This window comes from Thamnophis sirtalis, unplaced genomic scaffold, assembly GCF_051295495.1.
Source record: "Thamnophis sirtalis isolate CommonGarterSnake01/CBP01778 unplaced genomic scaffold, rThaSir2_p1.2 scaffold_8, whole genome shotgun sequence".
NCBI classification, from domain to species: Eukaryota; Metazoa; Chordata; class Lepidosauria; order Squamata; family Natricidae; genus Thamnophis; species Thamnophis sirtalis.
In genome coordinates this window covers 24,674,699-24,690,642 of record NW_028261388.1, presented here as the reverse complement: position 1 = coordinate 24,690,642, position 15,944 = coordinate 24,674,699, and the positions used below count along the sequence as shown (strand labels likewise).

At 36.0% G+C, this 15,944-nt stretch overlaps 1 protein-coding gene across 7 annotated transcripts in view; it reads right to left on the bottom strand.

Moving 5' to 3' along the window:
- The window catches only part of FRY (FRY microtubule binding protein), a 183,113-nt gene that overhangs the window by 93,050 nt on the left and 74,119 nt on the right, over positions 1–15,944 (bottom strand). For all 7 annotated transcript variants that reach the window (XM_087721282.1, XM_087721276.1, XM_087721277.1 and 4 more), the window contains 4 exons: positions 10,917–10,970; positions 3,376–3,515; positions 2,169–2,259; positions 876–955 (listed from right to left, as the gene is read on the bottom strand). In XM_087721282.1, coding sequence (XP_087577408.1) covers positions 876–955; positions 2,169–2,259; positions 3,376–3,515; positions 10,917–10,970 — 365 coding nt within the window. The remainder of the gene's footprint in view (positions 1–875; positions 956–2,168; positions 2,260–3,375; positions 3,516–10,916; positions 10,971–15,944) is intronic.

Sequence of the window (15,944 nt, the reverse complement as noted above, 5' to 3'; positions counted from 1 at the left end):
AAGTTAAGAAAATACAGACTTTTAAAACATTCATAAATAAATGTCACTGTAGGTTTAGCTTCATATGACTAATAATCTTTAGGTATTTCTATCATTTCTGAATGGACATACACACTTAGGCTCCGTTTACACATATTGGGTTTTGATTTTGTGTAGTTGAGTACACAAATGTAGTGGTTTATGGTTTAGCTGTAAGTCTGAACCTGGCTTAGTATATAAAGACCATTATCTCCATAGTGTTGAAATCTGGCTTAGTATATAAAGAAAACCCCATTAAAATCTAATTCTACATAATTTCACAAGTCATTAAAAGCAATCTTTATTATGGTCATACACCAGCATAGGGTATGAAAAAGTTAGAGAGTCAGTAATAGACATGAAATATTTGATTTGCCAGACAAATCTTGTTATGATTCATCACTATACTAGCAAAAGAGTAAGCCGTCCCTACAATAAAAACTAATTAATTGGAAATAGGGGGAATGGTATGCCTGCATTACAGTATTATATAGGAATTCTCTATCTATTTGTATACTATTATACAAATAGTAAATTTATGAAGGGGCTCTTAAGCTCTTAATATCAAACTTCCCTAAAGGAAGGCAGAAGTTACTATAATAAAATACAATAGCAGAGTTGGAAGGGACCTTGGAGGTCTTCTAGTCCAACCCCCTGCCTAGGCAGGAAGCCTATACTGTTTCAGACAAAATGGCTATCCAACATCCAGTTACTGATTGTGTAATTGTGTAAAAAGTTTAGAAGTGACTTCTAAAAGGAGGCCCTTATTCTAAAAATTTAGACTCTCACATTGTTACCTCATAACTAGATCATATTGCCAGGTGTTAACTACTAAACTTAAGTAAGTTTGGTCTTACCCTTCTTTGTATTTAAAGTGCTTGAAAGCCAAATTAATAACATCGTGTACCAAACCATCAATTACAGGATGAAGCTGAATCTGAAAAACAAATGAACAGCCAGTTAACAAAATTCATACTTGAGGATGACTAATGGCATGTATAGCCAATCATTACATGTTTCTGCTTTCTCCTTCAAAAGATAATACTCCTTAATTCTTTTTTACAAATATTTTTATTCATAAACGTTTTGAATACAGTGTATTGTCAGGGTATACCATTTACACACACACACAAAAGAAAGAACAGAGAAAAGATAGTAATAATATTAACACATGTATTAATAACAATAGTAATAATATAACTAAGTAATTATAACTGAGAATCTTTTTATATTAGCTTATTTACAATTTTGTTATCTATATTGACATGATTGTAGTTGTAAATTATCTTTATTTTTAATACATACATTCATAAGGCTGAAAGCCCTATGAAGTGGTATATAAGTCTAACTGCTATTGCTATTGCTATTGCTATAATCTTTCTTCTTCTAATTTCTACCTCTTATCTCTAACCAGTCATAAAATGTATTCCATATCAAGTAATATTCTGTGTCTTCTTTATCTTTTATTTTTAAAATTAGTCTGTCCATTTCAGTGCAATCTAAAAAAATTTGAATTACATCCTCATCTGGCTGGGTGGTCTCATTTTTCCAGTATTTTGCAAATATAATCCTTGCTGCTATCAGTATATGAAAAACTTAATATGTGGTCCCTTTATCATAACCGTCAGGTATTATGTCAAACAGATATATCTGCAATACTCCTTAATTCTGACAGACATGCGGTATGTTGAGTTTTAAGAATTATTGTACAAGTGCTTATAAATGTAAAATAGGAAACACAGCAACAAACTGTAAACCACTAAACAGAATCAGTTTAATTAATTTGCTTTACCTCTTGCTCTCTTACATTTAGAAATATATTTTGCTAAAATTATGAAGCTTTCCTTCTAGAAAATGTATTTAGAATTTAAGATATAATTCTTTCTTCCCATTACGTATACAGGAAAAACAGAAAGTTTCTATGACTCAACCTCTTTTAGAAAATGAAGTCTAATCTAGCAGATAAGAGATGGAGAAAAGTGGAAGAATAGAATGAAAGCACACCCTAAACAGGAACATATTTCATTCTCTCCTGAGTACATCAGAAAACGTTATTCTTTCTTTATTTGAAAGGCTTACATACCTTTCCCTAAAAGAGTGACAAACATATACCATTAAAATTAAACATTAAAAATTTCAAAATGACATACCTGTTTCAATACTTCTATTAATACTAACGAAAAAATAAAATCAATAGCAAGATCTCTTCTTTCCATTAAATAGTCTCGTTGCTGCTCATCACTTTAAAAAATGAGAAAACATAATTAAAGTTTCTTGTTGTACACCAATGAAGTATAACATTAAACAGTTTTTAATTAGTCTATTTTGGAGTAAAAACGTCAAAAATTCATCTGACAAGTTTTTAAGGATGTTTCAATATCTACTCCTTTCATTTTCTTTATTATTTCCCAATTTAAAAGATTGCGTTTCTGTTGGTTGGTTCTCTCTCAAATTTCTTTCCTTATTAAACTATGTCTAAACCTCACTATTTCTATACATCTCATATAAAAATACAACCAGTAAGGCAATTGACATAAAACATAGACATCAATATTTACCAGCAGATAAAATGCAGTGTCAATTGAATGTATGTAAGGATGCATTCTACTAACAGGCTACCACAGTCCAGGATTCAAATAATCTCTCTGAAACAAGCAGTTCTAATTGCAATAGCACTTAGACTTACATATATACTGCTTCACAGTGCTTTACAGTCCTCTCTAATGGTGCCAAAAATGGCATGATGGTTTAGTCTGCTGGAATAAGCCAAAGTGGGCATCTATGATTGGATTTACATTTCCTTCTATAGCTTATTTCTTCAACTAGGAAGAGTCATCACACAACTTTGGAACATACCCCACGACAGGCAGTGGTTGGATTCAAATAATTTAACAACCTTTTCTTTGCCCTAATGACTTCTTCCAACAACCAGTCACAAAACTACTCAGAAAGTTAACAACCAGTTCTCCCAAAGTGGTGCGAATTGGCTGAATCAAACCACCAACAGGATTATAGCTCAGAGTGCAGGCCACTGATTTTCAATTTCTGCACTCTTTTTCCACCCTTCTAAGGAAGCATTGGCTCAAGCATTGGTGTTCTCTGTCTATTCTCAACAGGAGAAATTGAACAGGAGTGAAGAGAATTCCACAGCTAGCTTCCTGATGCTTTGACAGGATTGGAGAATGAAAGCACCCTTAAACTATTGTCTGAAGCAAATCCTTTAACACACCCACAAATATTGTCTGAAGCAAATCCTTTACAGCTAAATTCTACACAGAGGCAGGTGTTGGTTTTTTTTTTACAAATAATCACAAAACATAGGTAGCAATCAGTAGTCAAAGTTATCCAGGTGCATACCTTTTGGATTTTGTGCTTGTTCTTGGTCTGTATTCATGAGATTCATCTTCAATGCCATTTTGTCTTTTATACCAATCAAACAAAGTGCGCAGGATAGAAGGTAAACAATACTCTGAAAGGGAGCTCATTGAACTTATTACCTATAGGGAAATGCATAAAATAAAAAACACATTTAGGTACAATATATAAAAAAATCTACTGTAATCTTTAGTCAGTTCTCCTTGAGGTGGGTTAGGCTGAGAGAGGGTAACTGGTCCAAAGTTACCCAGCAGGCTTTCATGGCTAAAGCAGGACTTAAATTCACGTTATCTGGCTTTCTAGCCTGTCGTCTTAACCACTAGAGCAAACTGACTGGTTTAATAATATTTTGTTTTGACTGGGACACAGCATGCCTTTAAAATCTGTATGGTGAGAGCTAAAGTTTAAGATTTATCATATATAAGGAAATGACCTACCCAAATCAGCCCTGATTATTTAATGAAGCATTCACACAATTGACTCAGGTATTCCTTTTATTAACTAACTGAACTGGGGGTGTTTAATTTTTCAACTAGCACATCACATGTTGGTTGACTTTATGAAATAAATGAACAAAAAGGATATAAATAAAGCTGTGATAAAATTCAGTTGTAAAGATTTGCTTTACAAATCTCATACTAAAGTGCTTTTTAAACAAAACTATAGTCTAGAAGATTCTAGAAGAATGCACAAATTTTCAACAACTGAATTATATTAACAAAACTGGAAAGTTCAAACCAAAACTATAAAAGGTTAAATCACGCCATATAATTAAATATTCCCACTCACAAATTACCCTTCCAGCAACTAGTGGTTTAAAGCCAGCCATTAAAAAATATTTGGTCATACAGTATGTCCAATAAGTGCAGAATATTAGAATAAATAAATGCATAATAAGTGTATTATCCTAATTTAATTAAGACTATATTTATTAATATTATTTATTTAGTACATATTCTCCTTTCTTCCGGAAGCTCATAGTAGATACATTCATTTTCACGGTAAAATATAAGTATAAGATAGGTATAGTTGAGAGAAAGCAAGTAAGCTTAATTAATCAGTAATAAAACCAAAACTTTTTAATGTCAAAAAATAAGAAGGAGGGTAACATAAGGAGGGCAGGATACAAAAAAATTAAAAAGCACAAAAATAAAAAATTATATTAAAAAAATTAGACATCAATGTTAAATGTAAACCTAAAAATATTTTTAAAAATCTAAAAAGAATCTAAGAGGAATGACAGGAACAGTAGTTGAGCATAGAGCAGAGGTGTCAAACTTGCATCGTCATGGTGACTTTTTTCCCCTTCGCTAACCAGGGCGTGGGTGTGGCCAGTGTGTGATGCATCCAGCCTGTGGGCCGCGAATTTGACAGCTCTGGCATAGAGGAACATGGTAAACTAAATATATCACAATACAGAGCACTTTAAAATCACAAACAAAGTGCTCATTAAAACTCGTTTATGGCACAGGTTATCTTCTGACAGATTTTAAGTGCTGCTGTGCACAACCTGGCAATACTGTATGTTGTAGCAGGTTTGATATCTGCAGGTAGCAGGGAAGTATATAATTATCCTACGCACCCTGGGTATTTATGAAATAATGGTGAGTGAGACTAGTATGAATTCTCTGTAGTAGAAAGAAGCACTAAAAAGCATATGTTCTGTTACTTCCTGGGTCCCAGGGGCATTCTCTCTCCAGGTATGGAATCTTCCTGAATCTATATCAAGCATATTTGAGGGGAGGAGAGTTAGCCAATAAACTTCCAAGGCTGACAAAAATTTGAATATGGATTTCCTGATTCTTACTTCCACACCTTAACCAATCTACAGCAAACCCATTATTTTCAGCAGAATGTGTAGCTGAAGTGAATCTCCTGAAATTTTTGTTTTCTTCACATCTCTAGCCCTTTTCCCATTCAAATGGATCATAAATGCAGTGCTGGATGTTTCCTCATGCAATTTTCCCTCATCAGAATATCTCCAATTATTAATTCTCCCATAATAAGAAAAACATATTTAAGTTTTTCTTTAAATAAAGTAAGTCAATGAAGGAAACAAAATATTGGGATTTCATCTTGGGGTTTTATTCGATCTGACTTTGACAATAGCGATCTCACAATTTGATATCAGTACAGGTTTTTTTCAGCTGCACAAACAAGTCAGTGTCGAATGAACAAGTTAAAATAAAAACGAAGATTGCCAAAATAAATGCCCTTTGGAAGACAGAAAATAAAATGGTATGGCATTCAATCTTAGGCTATATCTAAAGCTTTAATGAAACTGAAATAGTACTTGCAGGCTTTCTCCCCTTTCTTTTTCTTATCCCTAACCAATTTCATTGTATTTATTTTGAACAATGACAATAAAGGCTATATATAAATTCATATTACAGATTTCTTTCCCATTCCTGTGTATTTGCCCATCCTTGGTAATGGAATTTTGCAAATACTGAGATTTTTCTCAATAAATGAAGAGTGACCATTTCTTTCTCTGAATGCCTCACCTCTCATTTGTTCCTGCTTTTCTCACTTGGCAGATCTACAATGTCAGCTCCCTGTTCTGATGTACTTTCGGTAAACTTCTGAGTTCAAATAGATTTTCACCTGATGGTTATAGAGATATAGGGCCCTTCTATAAGGGAGTTGGCGGGTTATCAAGTTTGATAGACAAATAAATAAATAACCTTTGACACATGATTTTTCATTAATATTGTCTTATTTTTGTCACTGGGTATGTAGTCCCAATGGTCTATTAGTAAGATAATTATTTTAAAGGTATTATTGATTTGAACAAGCAAAAGCACAGGTATCAGCTTGGTTTATTAAGCATAGTATGTATAACTTACAGGTATGCAGCTTCACTTGTTAATGCCTAATTTATTGAACAGTGCTGCCCAATGTAATGTAAACTAAATACACAGTGTCTCCTTAGCTTTTTAACTTTTTCGGTCATTGGTCTTATAAGTCAGGAAGGAAGGGTGGAATTTACAGAGACTGACTCTTAGAATACAGGAAGGGAGGAACGTCTAAGTCAGCATGCTGGTTACTCAACCCCTCCATTTATTGGAAGCACAGCCAGTGTGAGAAGAATTCTAGCTCTGTGTTACTACTGAAAGGGAGTGTGCAGATGTACAAATGGGTCCTTGTTACACAAAATGATCATGTTCTTCCAACTTGAATGAACTACAGAGCATGCAGCTTGAGATACCCACCCTACACAAGCAAACACCCTGCTAGGAGGGCATTGAAAACAGTCTATACAAATATACTTTTCATAATTATTTTGGAAGAATTTGAAAAATAAGTCACCTAAAGTATTTTTGCTCTGACGTAAGTAATAATAAAAAAAGAGTTACTTAACTGTCAAATCAGAATATAAATCACTATATATCTTTATTAACTTTATTACTAGTAGGGATAGGCAATTCATTTTGGAAACCTGCTTCACAAAATGATTGAAGTACACCTCTGAACCATTCCTCAAAACTAAGGGCACCACACTGTTTCTAATTGCTCCATCTTCATAATAATTTCAGAAGTACTCAGACAATATGGTGCATCATTTATCTATCTGTTCTGAGCTTTTAACTGGATGTAGTACTTCAATTCTTTGCCAAGCACTCCTCCAAATGGATTGCACGTGCCTAAGAACCAAGCTACAAATGGCAAGTACACGCCATAGGCATCTGCAAGATCTTGTTCCTTTTGTAGGCCACACTGCAGTGCCCACAGTATGTTGCCCACAGTGCAGACTTCATTTACAAACCTGCAGGGCTCACATCACTATGGCATGATGGTGCTGCTTCTGTCATTGTGGCATGCTTGACCCTAAAAGAAAAGTCCACTACACATGTTGTTGCTTATTTAAAACATTAAGATATTATCTCCACATTTCAATCTTCACAATCCTTTTCTACAGCCAACCTATTCTGATTTTTGAGTGGGATTAAAACACTATTATCCCTCTAGTGATGAGTCCTCCTCCATGTTGTACTAATTAAATCTCATGAGGCTTTTCATATACTTCCGTTGATTCCCTCTGCAACACACCATTCACCACAAAACATTACTGGTATAACTTTGCCAGCAATAACTGTCTTACATTTTAATGAGACAGGAAAACTTTGATAGCCACTCAACTGTTGCTAAGGTTGTTATAAAACTAATAACGCTCTTCAACTTGAACAAGTTGAATAAGATTTGAATCTAAAGTTGTTTTTAACCAACATCTGGAATAAAAGTGTGCATCTGTATTGTTATAGAGACAGAGAGAGAAAAGGAGGGAGAAACCAAAAATAAATAAAAGGAGTTAATATGTCAATTTCCAGAACTTTTATGAAATTAATTTTAAACTCAACACCACTGAAAAACATAAGCCACAGATGCCAAATCAACAATAGCTCAGGTAGCTTTCTTATATTGCAGAAGAACTTCTATTTCATCATTTCTTTATATTTATAAACTATGTTATAATTTTTTCACTGCATATAAAAGCATGATAAAAATGTTAAAAGAAATAGTCATAAAAAGTAAGCATACTACCGTATTTATCGGCGTATAACACGCACCGGCGTATAACACGCACCCCCCATTTTAACACAAAAATTTGAGTAAAATTTTTTTTCATTAAAAATAAATGACTTGGAAGCTCGGAACTTAATGTTGGATTAAAATTTATAACATTAGAACATGAATTATAACATTAACTCCTCTTAAAAGGCAAATATGAAATGAAAAAACACCTCTTTGAGCAAAAAGTTATTTCCATTTTCTTCCTTATATAATATTTTCTGTTTCAACATAAAGTGCCTTCCTTCCTTCCCTCCCTCCCATCCCTTTCTTTATGTTTTCTTCATGCTTTCTTTTCTTTTTCCTCTGCTCTTTTTAAATCCCCCCCCCTTCTTCTCCTCCTCTACATTTAGGTTGGATTAGTTTGTACAACGGTCATCAAACTTCTGAAGTAAAAATAAATAAATAAATCATATTTAAGAAGAAGAAGAAAAAGGAAGACGTTTTTAGTTAAGTCAAACGTTTTAATAAAAGTTTCATCTTTTAAGATTTGTCCAACACATCCAATTGTAACCTTAACAGTAAAGAATATCACCCCAGCTGCTAAAGGTTCAACCAGTCTGAGAACCATTGAAAAGACAACAGTGCAAAATCCAAAAGACACAACTTCCTCACCGCCATTGCTTTGGTACCAAATCTTTGAGGAAGGGGCTCCAGAAAGAAGGAGGAGGAGGAGGAGGAGGAGGAGGAGGAGGAGGGAACCAAAGAGAGGCTTTTACCGAGTCTGCGCCCCACAGCCAGGACCGTCCTTGCGCCTCCAGCCGTGTTTCTTCCCCGCAAAGCCCTTCGGGCAACCCGAGAGTTCCGCTTGACGCCAGAAGGGCTTTGCAGGAAGAAACGCGGCGTTTCTTCCTGCAAAGCCCTTCTGGCGTCAAGCGGAACTCTCGGGTTGCCCGAATGGCTTTGCAGGAAGAAACGCGGCTGGAGGCGCCAGGACGGTCCTGGCTGTGGGGCGCAGACTCGGTAAAAGCTCTCTTTGGTTCCCTCCTCCTCCCCCTCCTTCCACAGTTTGTGTGACGCTGCCGCCAGGCTGAGATCGGCGTATAACACGCAGGCAGGGTTTAAGCTTCCAATTTTAGTTTTAAAACTGCGTGTTATACGCCGATAAATACGGTACTTATAAAGGATTTTTTCTTTTTAAATATAGGTGGACATATTGGTACTTTATTTACATTCAAACAGTATATAAAAGATAAAAGCAATGTAATTCAAAAAAGTAACCTATACAAATTTATCTTTGCAGCCATTTACTCAACAAAAAATTAAGAGAGATGTCATTTTTCTGTGTAAAAACAATAAGTATAAGTTGCTGACTCTAATATTTAATATTCTATCTTTGGCAGAAACAACCCCAAACAGGAGTGTCTTATAGAGATAGTCCTCAACTTACAACCACAATTGGGTCTAGAAATTCATGATTAAGTGCTGCAGTCATTAAGTGAGGCATAATATGACCTCAAATGATTTATTACAGTTGCTAACCAAATCACCTTGGTTGTTAAGTGAGACATCACATGACCTGACTTGCGACCCTTTCCTGCTGGCTTCCCCATTGACTTCACTTGTCAGGAGCTGACTGAGAAGGTCCCAGATGGAGATCACATGACTGTAGGGATGCTACAATGGTCATAAGTATAAGAACTGGTCATAATTCTTTTTTTTTCAACACCATCATAACTTTGAATGATGCTAAATGAATGGTCATATGTCAAGTACTACCTGTAACTGTCTATTACTCTCTGACATCAACTGAGAAGAATTTTTCCCCATTCCTCCATCTAGATTTTTTCAGCTGTTGATGTTCACTAGAACAATTAGATCCCACAGATTAGGCCTCCTCCGAATTCCATCCGCCGGCCAGTGTCGACTGGCAACTACCCGGAGGAGAGCCTTCTCTGTGGCTGCTCCGACCCTCTGGAACGAACTCCCCGTGGAGATTCGAACCCTCACCACCCTCCAGGCCTTCCGCAAAGCCCTTAAAACCTGGCTGTTCCAACAGGCCTGGGGCTAAAGAATTGTTGCCCCCGTCTCGAATGGTATGACTGTCGTGTGTTTTAAATTATGTATTGTTTTGTGTCGTTTTAATTTTTTGTTTGTATCCCCCTTCCCTGGTTTGAGTTGTGAGCCGCCCTGAGTCCCCTTCGGGGGAAAAGGGCAGCATATAAATAAAATAAACATTCAACATTCAAACATGTTCAAGGAACATTCAAGCACATGCCAGACCATCTTGATGGGTTAAAATCTGAATTTTGACTTGACCATTCCAGAATCCTCAGGCTACATTCTCCCCCACCCACCCACCCCTGAGATCCCTTTGTAGATAAGTTAGAATGTTTAGTGTTATTGTCATGTTATAATGTCTACTTTTGGTTGAGCTTCAATTTTCTGACAGGTGGTCTCATATTATCCTCAAACACCTTCTGCCATAATGAATTATTCATAGTGGCTTCTATGAAAGTTAGCTGCCCAGATCCTGATGCAGAAAAACAGCTCCAAATCATTACTTTGCCATCATCATGCTTTACAATTGGTATCAAAAAGTCTCGAGTTGTGAAAGAAATGGATTGTATTATTAAGCAATATACAGTAAAAACATATTGAAGTTTTTCAGAGCGCAAAGAGATTTAAATGAGCTGAAACAGAATGTTATCCAGCCTTGAGAACGGTTTAAAGTGAATATTTAAGGTTAAGTATGTTCAGTAAAAGCTGCCAGTTTTTAACGTCTTGATGAATTGGTTCTGCAATTGTAGGTTCAGTCTTGCACTTATATTTTCTAACCTACAATGACAGTACAGTATATGCTTTCTTAATAACAAAAACTAAAATAAATTGAAGATATCAACAAAGCAGATTAATCAAGTTGTAATTCTTCTGCTTTAGTCATATAAGTAACGATGGAACTATAGTGCAGACATCAAAAGGAGATAAACTTACTTGTCTCTAATATAACTTACTTGATCAAACTGTGGATCTTCTCCATGTTGCAGAGATTTGCTCAATGGTTTTTCCTATAATAAAATATATGAGATATATCATTTATTGTTGTAAAATGTTATTTGGCTTCTGTTATATAGTCATTTTATCTCAAGTATTCATGAAGTCAATACAACTGAAAATGTTTTTTCAGGATTCTGTACACAACATCAAATATCAAAACATATAATAAATTTCCCACTAAAATTTATAAACTATCTTGCGACCATAGCCAGAAACCTGTCTTCTTTGCCAGCATTTACCATATTTTTCAAAGTATAAGACGCACTGGAGTATAAGACATACCAAGGTTTTGAAGAGGCATTTTTTTAAAAAAAGTAGGTAAATAGATAGAGGGATAGACAGGGAGAGAAAGAGAGAGGAATACAGTAGGGAGGTAGGGAGAGAGAGAGTAGTTAGGTAGGTAGGTAGGTAGATAAGGGGATAGAGAGAGAGAGAAAAAGAGAGAGATAGAGAGAGGGTAGGTAGGTAGGTAGAGGATAGAGAGAGAGAAATAGAAAGAGAGACATACAGTAGATAGGTAGGGAGAGAGAGAGTTAGCTAGGTAGGTAGGTATGTAGATAGGTAGAGGGATAGAAAGGGAAAAATAGAGATAGAGAGAAATACAATAGATAGGTAGGTGTTTCTACTGGCACAGCACTTGATCAATGTAATTCTTATCAATCAGTTAAAGAGCTTTCCAAAAGGGGGGTAAAGTTTTTGCACTCTGCAAACCTCCCCAAAATGGCCCATTTTTCACGAAAACGGGCCCATTTTTTCCCCAAAAAAAGGCATGAATAGCCTTGTGGGGGCTTATAGAGTGCTCCTGGGTGTGTGTGTCAAAAATGAGGAAAAAATGGCCTGTTTTTCACAAAAATGGGCCCGTTTTTTGTAAAAATAAATGCATGCATAGCCTTATGGAGGCTTATAGAGTGCTGCTGGGGGGTGGGGGGCAAAAAAACAGCCCATTTTTTGCTCATTTTTGTCCTCTCCAGCCTCCAGGAGCTCTCTGAAAGCCTCCATAAGGGTATGCAAGGCCATTTTGGTGAAGCAGGCGAGGCTTCGGGAGGCAAAAATGCTGTATTCAGTGTATAAGACGCACCCAGATTTTCAGCCTCATTTTTGAGGAAAAAAGGTGCGTCTTATACTCTGAAAAATACGGTAGTTACAGATCCAGGCTGACAAAACTTCTTTAAGTACTCAATCCTAATTTGTTACTTCATTTACACAGCTCACACTGTGCATATTATTTGAAAAATTATAATTAGCAGTCCTCAACTTACAATCATTTGTTCAGTGACCATTTGCTGCTACGGTGATGGTGGACAAAGGAAAATACAGTCAATACAACACAATGTGGTCACATGATCAAAACACAGGGGCACTTCAATTCCCTTCACCACTTATCTCTACCCCTATTGGCTCTAGCAGCCCCAGCTGACCTTTGCTGTTTTCCTGCTCCTGTTGCTTATCAAGCATGCCTACCCTCCCCTTCATGGGGCAGCTGCTAACCACATGAGACTTTCTTCCCAAGATTGTGCATGGCGGTTTCCTCTCAAAACTTCTACTCAAGATAAACCAGTGGGGGCAATTGAAGGTAGTCCCTACATGGTAACCATCCTACCCTGGCTTGGGGCTGGGATGGAACAAGCCTAAAATGGCTTGGATTGGAATGGGTCCACAGCTGACAACCGGTGGAATTTGGTTAACAATGGCAATGGGGATTACCATCACTAAGTGATGTGGCACATGACACTGCAATTTACATCTGCATTGCTTAGTGATGGAAATTCCACTCCCATTTACCATCACTTGAAGAACTATTATAGTCATAAGCTATTGCCAGACTAATGGAAGGATGCGGTGGAGAAGTCAGTGGGTTTTATCTTGCAGAAATCACAGGGAAGGAAAGATTAATTTATACCCCATATATAATGTTCTTACTGGATGTATTTTGCTCTGAATGTTTTACAACAAAATTCAAAATCTAGGGAAGGGAGAAACTATTTATTGCTTTACATTGTTTTTCTTGATTGTTCCAGTCTTGGATTTGTATGTTCATCATGCAAACTGTTGGCATCAGTACAATATATATCTGTAAAATCTAGAAGACATTCTAGAAGACTGTCAGACTAATTATAATTACCCTTTTTAAAATTAGTGTCCTAAGTTACAACAGTCATCCTTTGTAAGATTATAGGAAATAACCTTGAATGCATTAGGAGACGGACAAAAGTATTTTTAGTTCTTAAACCAGGTTTCTCAGATTTCACCTGTTTTTCTTATCTTACACGGCCGCCTTTTGATGTCCTAGCACTAACAAATCCCTTGTTCTTTTGGAGTTCCTGTTATCTGGGGCATGTTTCCTGTTTTAGCTCACCTTTGTATCTTTCCAAGCCTACTCCTTTACTCAGTAATTTCATTCCTATCACCTTACCCTATTGTTAATTATTTAGTTCTTCTTCACACTCTAACGGTTTTACCAGTCTGAATTTCACAGTAAAGCTGTGAAAATACACTATGCCCGATTGTCAAATATGTCATTAGTATGGGCAAGCAATGGGTCACCTTGAAAAGGCATGCTTTTTTTATTTTGAAGATTTTCTTCCAAGCAATTCAACTGACAAATTAAAGGGAAACAAATGATGATTATCACTAAGAGCGTTAAGGTTAGGGTGGAAGGTATCAGGGTGGAGAAATTGCAACCTGGGAATTACCTATAACATCCAGCCTGTATATTAAAAATATCAGCCACACCTTGGTGGATTGGACTCCAGCCCATTTAGTCTAGCAGACTTTTCTTACAAAGGCCAACACATGGAGGTCCGCTCATCTCCCAGTAGATGCCTTTATAGGTATCACACCCTATTGCTTCCAGAGCATCTCTGGGGCCCTTCCAAAGCACTTTCCTGATAACTGGCTACCAGAAACAAAGGATAATAAAGTTCCAGGGATAAACAGAATGGAAGCAGACAAAAATTCTGGTCTTCTTGAAATTATGTCACTGAATTCTTGTTCTGCCCTCTATGCAATCAACTTTTGCACATGAAAGTTATTTTATGGCATTTTGCAGGACTAACAAAAAGTTGAATCAAGCTCAGTTCTGCCTCAAGACATGGCAGATGGAAAAGCATGATTGTTCTATGCTGAGGAAATGAAGAAGAAAGGCTCACAGATGGAAACAGATTAAAAAGGTATAGTTTTAGCTAGGAAAAACCAAGCAGCTTCACGAGTCAGCATAAAGGAATAGATGCACTCTCATAACCTAATGGCTCTTTGCACTATTTAGAACTAATCAGAACAGGCACAACTAGGAACAATTGCTCTACTGAAGCAGAACTAAAGATAGCTTCCAGGTTTTGAAGAAGCCTAAAATGCAAAATGGGGAGATTAAGAGGAGAAATCATTGTTGTCAGCCCTCGACACAAAGTACTTGCCGATTTTCTTTAAGACTTCAAACTAGAAATTGGTTCCAGAGAAAGACCACAGCGGAATTTTAAAATAATGAAATGCAAATATAACATTTCCAGAAATGAATTACAAGCTATGGTACAATATCTTTGTATGGTTTTCTACCTTCCTGAAAAAAGGAAAAATGTTTTAGAAATGAAATCTTTAAAAAAAAGGAAAAAGAAAAAAGAAAAAAAAGATTCCCTTTCAAAACTTTCAGAAGAAGAAAAAAAAAAATCCAAGTCATTATCCAGCACTATTTTCTCTAAATAAACTATTACTAGCCAAGCGGCAGATTGCTCACAAAGATTTACAAAAAGGATGTGAACCGTGACCCCCGTTACTTGAATAGTCAGTCCTGTGCCAATTAGTCATTATAGTGGAAATGGCTTCCTGGGAACATGAAAATTTCTCTCTCTGTTCAACTCAGAGAAAGGTCAGCCACAGAAGAGCAATCTGCCTGCCTGCACATGCTTTCTGGATTCATTTGATGAACGGGAAGGGAAATGATGCCGATTGCCAGGAACACAGCAGAGGTCTCACTGGGTAACAACAGAGAAAGGGCTGGTTCTGAGCCAGGAAGGCTGATAGATGATCATGCTGGTTGCACAAGGACAAGAAGAGAAGATGGTAGAGAATCAAAGATGGTGATCTATGGTACAGACACAAAGATAATATTTGGCAGCAGCAGTCATGAGAAGAAAACATCAAATAAATGTTACTCATAGGTGTATTGGATTTAATTACTTTGTGATCCAGCGCTTTATTGCATTTCTTTTATATGCTTTTCTCCCTAAATATAGTCACTGATTCTCTGTCCTCCCATTTTAGCAAAACTATTTTTTTATGGAAATTAATCTCTTCTAAGAAATTGCTGCACAGAGATTTCTCAAGTCTCTATTTGGCTACTTACAGTATTTGCAAAAAGAACATTCTTCACTCCACCCAAATGTGTCTATTGCAGTTTACTCACTATCTTTCATATTGGTAGGCTAAATACAGAGCCAAAATCTACAGCCATTAAATTTAGTATAAAAGGGGTTTATTCATTTTCAATGATTCACTGTATTTTGGACTGAAGCAGCTGTTACATAAGAACCAAAGAACTCAAAATAAACATATTCCTAATTTAATAAACAATGTCCCATTAAAGCCTCATTTTCATATCCTGAACTTTCATCAGAAGAATATACAATGCATTTAAAAAGAAGAGATACCATCTAGTTGTTTCACAAAATATATTTTTAAAAATTAAAATTGAAAAGGTTTTCAAGGTCATAATTATTTCTCTTCATCATAATGATTTTTAAAAGTCATAATAAGTACAGTTTGTGAGGCAATAGAGAAAAATTATGGCATCCCCAAAAGACAATGCCATGTTTCTTAAACTGGTATGGTAAATTTCAAATTAAAGTGTGAACTCCTTCTTGGTTCACAAATATTCTTCCAATTATTCTTTTTTTTTTAGCTTGTACAATTGAGTACAGGTAGTCTTCAAGTTATGACCATAATTGAGCCCAAACTTTATGTTGCTAAGTGAAACATTTAAGTGAGTTTTG